The sequence below is a fragment of the Manis pentadactyla genome, chromosome 11 (assembly GCF_030020395.1).
Source record: "Manis pentadactyla isolate mManPen7 chromosome 11, mManPen7.hap1, whole genome shotgun sequence".
Taxonomy (NCBI): domain Eukaryota; kingdom Metazoa; phylum Chordata; class Mammalia; order Pholidota; family Manidae; genus Manis; species Manis pentadactyla.
The window spans coordinates 115382166-115397226 of record NC_080029.1 but is presented as its reverse complement, the minus strand read 5'-3'; the positions used below and the strand labels follow the sequence as shown (position 1 = coordinate 115397226).

Here is a 15061-nt window from a genome sequence, read left to right as displayed (position 1 = left end):
AGTTACAGAACCATTTGGCAGGCAGTATTCATGTTCAAATGTGGGACACTGACACGAAAAACTCAGGCTTGCTTTGGATTCCTGGGGAACTTCTAAACCCATGAATGAACACTCAGTGATTTGTAAGAATCAGCAAAGAATCAGCTTTGGTGAATGAGGCTGAGAGGAATCTTAGAAGTAATCTGTTTACTCAATTTATTTCCAATTTCCCCAACAATTAAAAGTGACTGTCCTCCCCCTACCGCAGCTCCTTGGAACATCTGGTTCATTCTTGGTCCAGTGCCCTTTGAAAATCTACACTAGTACACAAACATCTCAGAGTGTACTCTAGGCAGGTCTAAATAATCTGAGTAATTTCTGAATATCCAGAAAGTTCTGGTGGGAGAGTCTCGTTAGTTAGCTTAGTAAGTGTTTAACATACAAAACAAAAATGCCATGACAAAGGGAGAGTGCCCTTGCCCACGCATTCAGGACGAAGGCTGCACAGCGGGGGAAGGTGTGTGAAGCATGGCTGGGGAAGACGGCTCTGCTCTTTACTGTAAGTTATCTCTTCTCTCCAAAGCCCTGCATTTAAATAATACACATACAGAATGTGAGTTCCAACAGCAGGCGCCCCCTCTTTGTTCCCTCTTTGAGTACTGTCCTCCATACTCATTTTTCTTTCAGTTTTATACTTGTTTCAGTTAAAACTATTCTACTCTATCAAAGAAGACCAGTTGTCTGTGATCCACGAAGTGCCACAAAGCTGGGACGATGAAGCACGGCCGTCAGTTGCCACCCTGCTTGGGAAAACTGAGTGCCGAGGAAGGAAGCCTCACAGGCTGGGCCTTCTCCCCAGACATGGGAGACTTATTTTTTGTTCTGCCTTGAGTAAAGGGATTTTTCTGTTCTGCTTCTGAAAAATGTTAAGCCATCTACCCCAGTGATTTCCTAGGTGCCTGGTCACATCAAGACAGTCCAGAGACATAATTCACTTCTTCATTCACTCAGCCATGTATCATAAAATTACAAATACTGAGTATCAAAATCATGGAGACAGATAGAATGGGGGGTGTCAGGGGCTGGTGGGGGGCTGGGGAGTTAGTGTTTAATGGGTACAAAGATTCAGTTTTACAAGACGAAAGGAGTTATGGAGAGGGATGTATTTGTACTACATTATGAACTTATTTAACACCACTAAACTGTATGCTTAAAAATGGTAAACTTTATTTCTATCTTACCATGATAAAAATAATTGAAAAAAAATTATAGAATGTTAGGCCTTTTACATAACTGAACTAGGGGAATTCTGTGTTTGTGTGTTTTAGGGGGGTACAGATGGAAAGCAGGCAGTGAAGGAATAGGGGGGCACTTAGCCTTGCCCTCTAAAACTTGAAACTAGATCTCCAACAACTTGAGAATCAAGTTGAAACTCCTCAGCACAACACACAAACAAGGCCTCTGTTTCTGGCCTCTGAGTCCTGCGTACCTCACTTCTCTCCTTTCCAGCTCCAGCCTCACCCCAAATTGCCCTGGCTCCATCTCTTTTCTCTGCCTGCCTTCCTCCTCTTCCTCCCCTGGATGACTCTCTCTCACTCTTAGTTAGTCCCAATCACACCTCCTCCAGGAAGCCTTCTCCACCACCCTGTTGGGCTCCTTTTTCAGGGCTCTCCAGCAACCTGGGAGCCCTTAATGGGGTGGTTGGAGGTTTTGAGGTCAGTCTCCTCGGTGCTTTGCCCAGGGAACATTAAATGTTTGTGGAATGAATCATGGCAGCGATAAACACAGGGACCCAACACCGAACAGCAGAACTGACAGGTGAGAGACAACATGAACCCCTTAACAGGACCCTTCCTTGCTGCTCGGGAACCTGGGGGATGTCCACTTAAGAACCACCAATTCGTGGTGGACTTTGTGGGATTCCCTGCCTCTGGGGGGCATTGGGAATATAAATGAGGTGACACTGATGAGGTGTCACCTTAGATGCAACATGCTGTGAGAGGGCCAATAATTCATCTGGAAGGCTGCAACTTGTGTGAGGCGTCTGGATGCTGCAGCAGGCTGCTGGCACTGCCTCTGCTTAGCCAGCCAGCCCTTCCGCCCTGACGCACAGCAGTGGCACTGTGCGCAAAGCCCCAGCAAGGGGGTACATTTCCTAGAGGAAAGTTTGCTGCAGGAATGAGGAGGATGAATCAGGTCCCATCATGAGAAGTACACAGCTGAAGGCCCTGGGGGGATGATGTTCACTGGGGGATGCTGGGGCACATAGACACAGCTTGGGGTCCTAGTTAACTCTAAGAAAAATATATGGAAAGGAATAAGGGGGTTATTAACTGTTCAATTTATTTCTTTATTTTGAAAGCATCTGATGGGAAATTAAAGGATTATACTTAGAATGACTCTAATACCAATGAACAGAGAATTGTCCCCTCACCCCCACAAAAAGCAGGACCTGCAGTTTATACATTCAGAAAAGGGCAGCAGACTGACTTTATGTAAGTGTTTCATTCTCCCTGGTGCCCTTCCCCAAACCACCCTCAGCAACAGTTTCTGCCAGGGACTTAGGAGCTGCTGGTGAAGGTAAATGAGGCCAGAACTCAGATTTAGGTGCAAAGGACTCATCACAGCCGTGATGTGGGCAACTAAGAATACCCTTTTCCTTAGTAGCAACAAGGACTCAATGGCCTCAAAGGACCTATTGATGTCAGATGCAACTCCTCAGTTTTGGGGGTAGTTTCTCTTCTCTAGTGATTATTATTTCGCAAAATTCAAACACAATTACTACAACGTTAAGGGCAGGTGCTGGTAAGGGCTGTTCAGGCTTACTCTGTTGGGAATAAACTTGAGTATGCACACACACACACAACCATGCCAGACAAACCCCTCAGTTCGTGTGAATCATCAGATTTGAAGTTGTAACCTACTTTCTCTGTCACGGCAGGCTCACATTCATTGTCTCGTTAGGTCCTGATAGTCACACTCTGAAATATACTAGCACAGTGTTGTGTCTTCTGCTTTACAAGTGGGAAGCAGAGGCACCTGGAGGCTTGTGAACTATCACTCACTGAGTTGTCAGACTCTGTTATTGGGTGATTTTCAAGTGACAGAAGACAAAAACGATGGAATTGGGGGAATTATTGCTAGTGTACTTTCTTACCCCCGTCTTCACCTTCCCAAAGTGTGTGTGTGTGTGTGTGTGTGTGTGTATTTACATTATATTAAAGTGTATGTATAATAGAATGTCCTTTTTAAGCTGGCAAAGGGGCTGTGGGAGGCATCTGTTCTACCTTACTAACTCATGAAATAAGTAGTTAAAAAGTTCCTTTTCAGTGAGTCACATCAAGGGGGTGGACTGTTAGGTCAGCGTTTCAGAGATCCTACTGTCCACATGGAGCAGGTCATTCTGTGATAACAACCCTGGGGATGGAGCACAGAAAGTATATGCCTTGTAGATGATGAAAGCACATTAGAAAAATCCACTTTACTTTGTGAGAAAACCCGGAATTCCAGATTTTCCTTCCATCATGGTCGTACTGGCTCTCGCAGTGCACATTAGCTGCCGGTCTCTGTGGGGCTATAGCTCTAGAGCAGTCTGCGTCTAGGAGAGACGTCAGTCCCGTCTTTGCCATTGCACAGGCTTGTCACTCTTTCTCCGGGGCCGGAATTTACCCCCCAGAGGGCACCAGCAGTAGCTACGACCTTGGGAGGTTCCGAGATATCTGCAGAGTGCCTCTGGCCTCTACCGGCCTGACCAGTGCATCCTAGAGGTTCTTGTCTGTCAAGCATGAGCCTTGACTCTCAGCTTTCTCGTTTTCTATCAAGAAAGTGTAACTTTAAAGGAAGAGATATTTGACTGAAGGAAATTCAGGATATCACAGGGGAAGCCGCTAGCATAACAGTTTACTAATGCCCTCAATGACTAAAGCTACTTCAAACTCAGAGTTAACTTTCCCAGGTAAATTGTGTGTGTGTGTGTGTGTGTGTGTGTGTTGGGGAGAAGAGGAGAGGAGGAAGATGGAAGACAAATTAGAATGCTGTAAATACTAATCCCACCAAAACTTATTTTATTTTAGAAGCGTCTTTGCTGTATCTACAGTGGTGAATTAAGTAAAATAACCTGTTGGCTAATCACCTCCAGTCTCTCATATCAGACCTTGTTTGGTGGTGTTCAAAAGAGAAACCAAGGAACTACCTAGGTGGTTCTGCTTTACAGAGGCTTCTGATATCCCTTCTGACGGAGGTGGTATAAGGTTAAAAAGGCAAGACCATGGGCCTAAGAAACTAAGCCAGACTGTCAGTGCTGAAAGGGCCCAAATGGCCATCCAAGTCAGATGCCTACTGGAACAGGAGAGGGAATGGGCCTTCCCAACTCATACAGTGAAGAGTGCAGGCGCTCTGCGGCTGCCTCTGACTCCTGGGTGAGTCCTCTCTACCACCCCTGCTTGCCTCTGTCAGAGGGTAAAGTATGGGATACCATGAAAGGTGATCAAGATTTGAATTGGCTAGTGGTACAGAGATGGAGAGAAGTGAGCAATTCCAAATTTGAGGGTGAATTTAGAAAGGTTGCTTTGCTTTGCACAGGAGACATCTTATCATTGTAGTTATTTTTTAGGTAAAATAATAGCCCTCACTTACTAAAAGTTCAGCATGTTACAGGCTTTGTGCCAGGGATTTTATATTTACTATCTCAAAGGCACTCTCTGAGGTAGATATATCATTCCCATTTCATGTCATACAGCCAGGAAGTAACAAACTGAGGTTCAAATCCAGTTGCTACCAGTATGCCATAGTGCAGTGGGGTTTTTGTCTGTAACTGCCATCTGTGGGCATGAAAGGCCAGTTGGGTTAGATTAGGTCATTCACTTGTGATGTTAAGTCTGTGTTGTCCAATTTATGAAAAAATGGTAGAGCGGTCATCTGATGTTGGCTGCTGATCATCTTTGTCCCTTTGTTCAGGGTAATGATGCCCCAGACTTCCTTTCGGGAACTTCCCCTACCCCTTCCTTAGCTGTAGTTGACCCTTGAGCAACGTGGGACTTGGGACACCAAACCCCTGTGCAGTTGAAAATCCACGTAAACTGTTGACTCCCTCAAAACTTGACTTCATAATAGCCTACTGTTGGCAAGAAGCCTTACTGATAACAGTCAACTAACATCTATTTTTTTGTTATATATATTATATACTATATTCTTACAATAAAGTAAGTTAGGGAAAGGAAAAAATTCCAAAAAAGCAAATCTCCGAAAAGCTTTCCAATATATTTATCGAAAAAAATCCATGTGTAAGTGGACCTGTGCAATTCACAGGGTCAACTGTACAAGTTGATTTGAGAGTGACTCCTCAGCTCCAACTAGGGTGGACCCCTAGTTTAGCAAAGCCATATCTTGGCCACAGGGATTGGTTCATTTTGGGCACATGACCCAGTCAGGCCAATCAAATATTAGGAAGCCTTTACCAGGGCCTTCTGAGAAAGAAGCTTCATGATCTTCTGAGAATGCTACCAACCACTAGAGTTGTTCTTTGTTCCTCTTGCCTTGACCACAGTCGGGCTCTAGGAGCTGCTGGCGCCCATCTTGCAGTTCTGAGGACAGCCAGGCTTAGGATGGAGCAGGCAGAGGAGAGATGGAAAGTAACTGGGTCCTTGGTGTTCCTGAGCCACTGGATTAAGCCTTGTTTGAAGCCAGACCAATATTTGGACTTCCAGATAGCTGAGATAACAAATTCTCTTCATTTGTAAAGCCATTTTGAGTTGGATTTTTTGTTACTTGAAGCTAACACATTTAAAATCGATACAAATGGGTGGGACAAACCATGTACCCACAATCCCTGCTGACGTTTGAAGCCAGCAAATGCTCTGCCCACTCTGTGCTTTGGTTACTCTCATTCTGCGATCACTAGTGAAGTTTTCACTCATTCCTTTCCATTAAGATCATTAGAAATAATCCCTCCTTAGAGTGTAAAAATATGCTGAGAAGATGAAGAAAAAATGGAAATGTCTTCAGCAAGTCATAAACTACTTCCCACACCTACTTAAAGTTTAAGGACTGCCTTAATACTCCATGTTTAATTGTTAATTGAGAATTTAAAAATCAAAAATGCCAACTTTGCCTTCGATGAGATGGAAAATTATGCTGCTGTAGAAGGTAACATAATGTAAAACAGCCAACATTACCAAGGCACACAAATGTTTTTGGTATGTAAAATTGCTTTGTAAAATATTTGCTCCATCTGCTGAAAGCGGCAAAGACAATTTTCCCTTGATAGCTAATGGCCCATTTCGGCTGTGTGGCAAGTGATTCGCTGCGGTGGCAGCTCTCATTAAACAGAATGGTGAAAATGCGGTATATAATTCCATACTTATGTAGCATTATCCACTCGCTGCTTCTGGAGGAGTCTGTCCCTCATTATCTAGGCCTCCACCTTACACCAACATGCAGGCCTAGCAGTTGATTTGACTTCAGAAGCGTTTTGTCCAACTGAGGCACATATGTTATGCCTCCGTTCTGAAGCTCAGCACAACTGCTTTGCCCCAACGAGAAACACTAGAAAGGTTCATTCCCTTTCAACTTCTCGGCACTTAAACTGCTGTTCCCTTTTCCCCCTCACAGCAGGGGGCCACAGTTTCCTTTCTGGCTCACCCTGACGCACTGCATGCTGGGGCTTTCAACAGACAAAGATTAGGCATTTTTGAAATTCTTAATTGAAGTTTTGCACATACACAAAAGCAGGGAAATTTGTCCCTCAGGCCCAAACTGCCATCATAAAAGCTCAACAAACACTGTCCTTGGTTCATGTTGTATGTGGCAGACTGTGAGCTCTCTCTTTAAAGGAATTGTTTACGCTACACCCTGAATGACTGCAACATCTGCTAAAGGAACAATTAAAAATAAATAATCCAGGGTGGTTTAAAAAAAGAAGAATCTGTTCATGTTTTGGGAATAATATTAAAAATTAGTTACAGCAGTAAGTGGCAGAATTTTAAAAAATATTTTTAATATTGGAAAACGGGTTTAAGGAAGTTATAGTAAATATGCGTGACATCAAGGGAATACCCATGACTGTCTTAAAGGCTACGCAGTATTTTAAAGCATTCTTTAAACCATTCTTTAAAAATCAACCCTTAGTGGAACTAGCCGTAATTATTATTACTGGTAGTAATTTCTCTTTCCAGTTAGAGAAATACTGTGGTTCAGGACAGTTGCGTATGCTGAAAAAACTCTTCAATTTTAAAATAAAAACAAAAGATAACCCATACGGCTCTTGGACTTGATGGCTCATTCAAGCAGTCGGGGAGGGGGCGAGCCTGGGAAGAAATGAGAGACTGTCAGCAGAGTTGGTATTTTATTTTATACAAAAAGGAATGGGAAAGCATTTGCTTAATCAGAGTGAAGAATTCTACCTTCTTGATATTTCCACATGTACAAATGTATATACTTGAGGCAAATGTAAAAGCTTTATATATTTATCGTCGTTTTCTTTGTCCGCCACCACGATCATTAATGCACCGGGGTAATAAATCATTGAATTCCAAAAATGAGGATTTTTCTTTGATCTGGCACAAGCACGCGACCGTCCGAGTCTTCTCAAGGGCATCCCTGTCTCACCGAGGGGCACGGAGGACAGACGACCAGAAGCAAATGGCACCGTCCCCGGTAGAGGAGAGTAGAACTCATTCTGAATCCGTTCCAAATACCCGTGCCAGCTCTGTGGTGTTCAGCAAAGCAGATATTTCCAAAAGAACTCCAACGGGGAACTTCCTGGATGTGAAAACACTAACCAATTCTCGTTCCTCTCATCTTTTGCTTTATTCCTTCCTTCCACGCTGTTATTGCGAAACACTGGCAGTTAAATTCAATTGATTCAAAATATTCTGCATCCATATGGCCGCCAACCCTGGAGCTGAGGCGGCGAGAGCGCCTCGCTGCTGTTCTCAAGTATTTGCCTCTCCCCTAGTCCCCAGATGGCGGGAGTAACATTTAAACCTCCTTTTCTCTGCCTTGTACAATAGACCTTGGCACCATTTCAACTGTTTACTCCGGTAATTAACAGCTCTGATACCACAACAATTACAACTCCTACACTCTCACCACAATAATGCTATGAATTAGTGAGAGCTAATGGCTGGAAGGTAGAGTGTTTCCAGACTGTGAGATCTGTGCATTTTTAGAATAAAATAAAAGGTACAAACAGCACGCTTGCAGTAGACAATGATTACCTAGTAATTAGTTTACACAAAGCTTCCTATTTAATGGCGAAACGCTGTAATTAACGTGTGACAGAAAATCAAAGGGTACTTTGTAAGCATATGAAAAATTAACACTGCAGGCCCATAGCTTTATGTACTGATTAGAAGCATATTAAATCAATAGGACACACAAACCAACAGCTTGTATAGCTGGTTATTATAGGTCCTTGGAAGGGGGACCTGGCTTTCATTTAACTCGGGGAGGCAATTTTCCTTCTCCTGTTGTCCTCCTCAGGCACAGAGAAGGACCTCAGACCCAACCCTGGCAGCTTCCTGAAAATAATCATTGAACTGGAAGAAAACATTCTAAGTCATTTTCAGAGGTAAGGAAAAGTATGTAAACAATTAAAGATTTTCCAATGATTGTGGTGACGTGCTGCTCACTAGAAAAGACGCCAACTGGGACCAATAAATGAAGCAACCAGGTCTCAATCTCATGGTCAAAATAATCTGCTTTATCAGGTCAATGCCTCTTTATTCAACATGTAGGGAGTTCAAATAAGTGGAACTATTTTCTATTTTCAAATGATAAGAAACCAGGTCACTGTCAAGGTTTGCTCTTGTTAAAGACATTATCTGGTTAAATTACTGGGTAGGCACAACTGGGTCAATATTTTGTATCTTCAGCAATAGCCACCGTCCTATATAATGATAATTGATGCATAGAACAACATTCTCGAAGCCTACCAGATGCTAAAGGACCTTCCAAATCATCAAAGAAAGATCAAATGGTATATAGTTATTTGCGGTTACCTGCAATTTAATTGCAATGCTATTTTTTAGTAATAATAATAATAATAGCATTTTTTGAAGGCTTTTTATGTGCTAACTACACTGCTAACCAATTCACAAGGGTTAGCTCCCTAAATCCTACCGCCTCTCCATGGGGCAGGTACTAATATTATTCCTCTTTACAGATGAAGAGATAGAGACTTGGAGAGTTTAAGTGATTTGCCCATGATTCTTCCCTAGTAACTTCGGTGTGTTTTGGTTGTGGAGCGCCAGGAAGCCCGACGACCTCTACTTATCCTGAATGTTCAGTTATTCAGACTAGCCTGTTCTCACGCTCATTCTACTTAAAAGGGAGTATACCACCCCCACCTGGAACAAAACACTGATAAAAAAAAAAAACCCACTGAAATAATGTGATTGCTTATCCAAAAACCAGGGTTTTAAATATTCACCACATTTTTAATGCCACATCTGATTGTGAGATAGACTAAGCTCTGTGAGAATTTACAGCTCACTGAAATGAATTATAAGTTGAGAAAGGCATTGAAAGTTTGCTGCCCGATGAATGATCAAAAAATGATGTCTAAAATTCACCCTCAACACCCAAACATAAGTAGGTATGTGAGCCAGCTGGGTCGTGAAAGCTGAAACCTGGGAACAGCTGGACAGGGCTCCCCCTCTGCCTCTCTGAGGGGTGTGTGCTGACGTCCCTCCCATCGTCCAGCCTGCTGCCTTTTGGAAATAGGACGGCAGTTCCCGTCAGCCAGGAAAGGGAAGAAATTTGCGTGCCACGACTGCTGTATTTCAGGGATTGTTGTGTTTCCCACAAATCTCTGTAGAAAGCAGAAAACCTGCCACAAGGGCCCAGGTCCGGTCCCAATAGCCAGCACCTAAGGAAGAACATTGCTACAGGATTTCAAACAGGGGTCTTTTCTAAATGCATGTAGCTTGGTGTGGCAAGTGCACTGGGCCAGGAGAGGATGTGGGTTCCAAGCTAGGTATGATCGTTTATTCGTTACATGAACGTGGGCAAATCCCTTAACTTCCAAAGCATCAGTTTCTCCACTTGTAAACAGAATAATAATAAGTTCCTGATTAAAGTGGTATGGAAGTGAATGAGTAAAAACCTCAGGATTTTTCTGAGATTGAGTGAGACCATTCATGTATAGTGCTGAAATGCCTGTATTCAGCAGGTATTCTATGTTTATTATTATTAAGAAATACAGGGAAATGTCAAGACCGTAGCAGCATATTCATGGATCTACAAAGTACTTCAGTATTCTGGCAACTACTAAGTACATAAAGATAGTCTAAGAAGTCAAGATTTTAAGATAAAAAAATAAGCATATATAAAAAAACAAATGAATAACCATTTATATATGTAGTTTAATCATTAAGGGAAAAAATGATACCTTAGATTTTTCCTTAATGTAGAATACCTAGATTTTCTCTCAATACCAAGATGTTTTGTTTTTGATATAAAATACAAATAACAAATAAGGACATGAAAAAAGGATCCCTTGCTGGTAATTAAATAATTGTAATTTTAAGATGCATTTTTATATCTAACATAAAGTACAAATAGTTCATTATATCCAGTGCTGATAAGGGGCTGGTAAAAGTAGGGTGCTTATTCTCTCTAGAAGTTTTGGGAATTGCTAGTACCTTCTCAGAAAGTATTGTGGCAATATGTAACCAGAGCCATAAAATATTCTGCCCAGGGATCATTCTCTTAGGGAAATAGTTCAACAGAAGCAAAAAGATGTATGTACAAAAACTAAAAATAAAAACAAGCAAATCTTTCCTTCATCTTTTGTCCCTTCATCCCTCTCTCTGCACTACCATCAAAAAACCAAAACCCTGAATTTCCAACTCAGTTGAACGGTTTAATGTTACAATAAATCAGTTATCATACAGGGATTATTATACAGCCATTAACTGTGATTACTATATGTAAACATGGAGAATGTTTAAGATCTGGCATTAAAATAGCGTGTATACTGATATTGTAGCTATAAGAAATAAACTATAACACATTTGGAAAATACACCAAAATGGTAGCAATTATGTTTGGGAAAAGTGATTATGTGCTTATTTGGTTAAATATTTCTTTAATTTTGGTATATTATATTTCAACTTTTCTAACTATCATGTGGTTGCAGGGTAATGGTTCTTTGGGTCACCTAATATGCACTAAATCCCACACAGGCCACCAAACTTAGCCATCCTATGGTGGCCCCTCTGACCCAAGTACAGGGCCATCTGAATGGATGGAGGTCTTCCAATGGAGAAGAGAGAGTTCTAAGGCATGGACTGACTGACAGTTTTCTTTTGTAATCATGTATTTTGTTTGCTGACTTTGTTCCACAAGGAAGCAGAACAACTACTGTGGTTTATCCTACTTTTTCTAGGCTTGGGTACCTTGTACTAGTTTTAAGTAAACATGTCTACATATAACTTTTTCTCTTGGTGATCCCCAAATTAGTTTCGAATGTCTAACAAAGCACAGGTAAACATAAAACTACCCTTGCAAAGTACTAAAATAGCAAAATTACATAGTAGCATTCAAGAACCCATTCAATCTCCTTTTTTTCCTTTTTATTGTAAGTGGGAAAATTGAAACGCCAAGACCTCCACATCCTACATTTTCTATCCAGGGAAACAGGTCTGAAGGAGGGCTGCAAAGAGAAACCCAAAAGTAAAATGCCTTAGCTCTTTATACAGAGGAACTGTTCCGTAAAGATCTTCTCTTGCAAAGCAGTGTCCCCAGCAGTAGCATTGCTAGCCAGTCTCCCAGGAATGAGGGAGGGAAGATTTACCCGATAAAAAAAAAAAGAGAGCCCCAAGAGCTGCTGCCACGGCAAATGTCTGCCTGAGTCTCCCTACATAGTTTTAGGTGAGAGTGTCCAGAAAGCTTCTCCCCCAACAAGCATGCCTTGCTTTGCCTAAACCTTTATTCCTACTAAATGAAAATAAATATCCCTGACCGGGGAGTGGGGAATTTGGAGTGTATGCAAATGTGTGGATTCATTAAACCTTGCAAAGGGGTAAAATGGCAATATTACATGGTAGCGTTCACTACTAAAGCACTGTTAGCATTGAGTACTTAAGTGACCCTGGTTTACTGGCACCTGTTGGGGGAAGTAAGTTTTGTTAGCTGGTAGGATGAACAGACTAAGGCTGGTACCAAGCCACCATGAAAAAAAATGAGAATTGTGCTCTGTTTTCGTTGTGGCCATCAGGTAACATGCTTTTCCTAAAATCACTTACACGTCTATACTGAGTTTTAAAATGTGACCACAGTTTTTTGGCATGTGTTGAGTCTGTGACTTTGTTTCAAGTCTCAACTATAACTAGTCCAATAACTGGTTCTAAAGTAGATAGGGAGAAAAAAAGATGGTCTTTAGATTAGATCCTTGAGTCTACACTGAATCATGCCTACATCTAAAACCAGTATCTGCGTAAGATGCAAGAGAATCTCACAACGGTTCCAACTCCCATAAACAGCACTGTTTTTAATCTTTTGCCTACAAAATGCCAATGAGAAAAATCTTGGTATCGTGTCATAAACTGCTATGCAAATGATGCTATTTGTAAGTATTAACATAATTTAGTGCTTACAGTCATATTCTCATTTCTAATAATTCTCCCAGAATGGAGTCTTTCTCTGGACTCTTAGCCTGCAGGATAGTCTTTCATCAAGAAGCTGAAATTTTTAATAACCTGTCAGCATATGTTTTGTATGTGCCAGGCTAGGCTTGATGACACAACATCTTCATTATCAAAAGAAACAGGTCTTCCAACTGTAATAGGACCTTAAAACATGCCTGTGCTCATAAAGTAATGCTTTGATGTCTAAATGTGCACCATTACAATGGTCTTCTGGAACAAAGGATAATTTTAATCCTAAATTCTCAATAGCTACACTCAATGGAGATTGCAATTCACTTCCACTCTGAATATGATTTCACTTTGAAGGCAAAAGAATGTCAATAGTCTCCTATGAAAAAAAAATTATGTATTATTTTTATCATTGGCTTCTAACCACATCATGGCTGAACACGGGTTTCAGAGTATAAAAAGCTTTCTGAGTACTTTTCCCTTGTTAAATTTAAAAAATGATTTAGATTAGTTATTCAAGAGTTTCACATTTAATAACAGTAACAATGCCAAATGTATTTTGGTAATGATATAAAATGATATAGTTTAAAATAGCATAAATTAAATAATGAATAATAAGGCTTCTAAGCACAATTCAGCCAAATATTAGTGTTTTTAATGTTTTTTAAACTTAAAGTCAAATTTTTCAAATTTATCAGTCTAGTATCAGGAGAATTCTTTAAAACTTACTGGTTTGAGACATGAAACCAGCAAATACTTTGCACACTAACATTTCAATTCTTTAAATAAAAAAGTCATACTTCCTGTGGTTTCATCTCAACAGTTTTGCTTTAAAAACAAAATCCTATACAATGTGAAATAAATTCCAGTTCAAAGAGAACACAAGAGAAACCTCCATGGGCCTCAAAATTAAATACATTTTCCTTGTTTTATTTTTTTCTAGAAGAGTAATTCACTTTGGTATCCTTTAAATAATATGTAAAAAGCTGGCCATGACAGGTACTGCATTTAGTCCATTCACTGACAGAGGGGGAAGAAAATCCCAGAATAGATCATGGGAAAAACAGCAACATTTGTCAGAGAGAACTCTCTCTTCTGACTGTTCTCCAGATTTATTCGTCATTTCACTTTCACAAGAATAATGTCTTCTCTCTTACATGCCCCTCCCTTTCTATCACTTGTGTTTTGATTCATATACTTCTGTAGTGGGATGCTCAAAGCAGATGCAAATCACCGCACAGCCCACCACTCTGTATGTCGGTAGGGAAGCAATCAGTTAAGGGAATTTCCATCTGAATTTTCTTAAGCAGTTATGCTTTCATCAGTAGGTCAGTCAAAACAGAGATTTGGGATTAAGAGAAGCCCGGCAAGTGTAGGCATCTGGATGCATAGTGAGGCAGCTCTTAGAATGGTGGGTTTAATAAGATATTAAGCCACATAAAATTAATTACCAAGGAAGTTTTGAACAGACTATGAAGTTGTACAATTCATCCTTCCACTAACATACCTGGAAAAATCTATACATGTCCACTCATATGCTAAGACTTCTTACCTATTATTTATCTGATGCCGGGAGATTTTCTGTGGGATGTATTATTTTTTTCAACATCTCACAGGGACCAGCAGTTACATAAATTTCCTTCAATTGTCTTCAAAAACATATGACTGCTGACAGAAAGCTATTATACATTAGCTTCCAGGTGACAACCATTCACTAATGGAATTCCCTCCCGTAATAAAATACAGCTAACTTAATAACAACAGTTGTTAGAAGCATATGATCAAGACTCACTTGGAACAAATGATGATAATTGTAATGTTATTTGAATATGCTAAAAAAAATTACTTCCTAATTATCATAATCAATTTGAAGACATGAATAAAGACTTTTTAGGGCCCAAAGAAGGGACATTTAAAATAACCTGAGCAACCCCACTCACTTTAAGGATTTATTAAAGCCTTTAAGGACTTAGTCCCCATGTAAGGACTAAGCCCCAGAAAGTCAAAATGGCTTCCCTAAGTCCTCACTGCTGGCAAGTGACACAGCCGAATCTACGAGAAAGTCCTTTCGCCTGGCTGGGCCTTTGCTTCATCTCTTACAGACTGTGGGTTTATGTCACTACTGAACACTCACTTGTGCCCATTTCTTGCTCCAGTCCTCAGGGCCATATCTGCGTCTCTCCTTTAGGGCCCACTTGTAGCACTTTAGGTGGGAAGGAATGTCACAAAATGCTGTCCCATTTCCTCCAAACTCATAGTCCATTTTAATGAGCCAGCGTTGGATTTTCAGGTGATCAGCAACTAGCTGACTCAACTGTTCTATCATCTGTAGGGCCAAAGACACAGCAACATTTAATAGGGCCAGTTTCCTAGATTCCTTCTTAATATAGTAACTTAGTTGCTGTACTTCTCAGGTGTCTTTATTTCAAAGGGTCTGCTCAGTCAGTTGTCTTCTAGTTATTAAGACAGATTAGAAGTTTTAA

At 40.8% G+C, this 15061-nt stretch overlaps 1 protein-coding gene across 1 annotated transcript in view; it reads right to left on the bottom strand.

Moving 5' to 3' along the window:
* The window catches only part of IQCH (IQ motif containing H), a 233156-nt gene that overhangs the window by 63084 nt on the left and 155011 nt on the right, over positions 1-15061 (bottom strand). The window contains exon 14 of the mRNA XM_036932248.2: positions 14713-14904. Coding sequence (XP_036788143.2) covers positions 14713-14904 — 192 coding nt within the window. The remainder of the gene's footprint in view (positions 1-14712; positions 14905-15061) is intronic.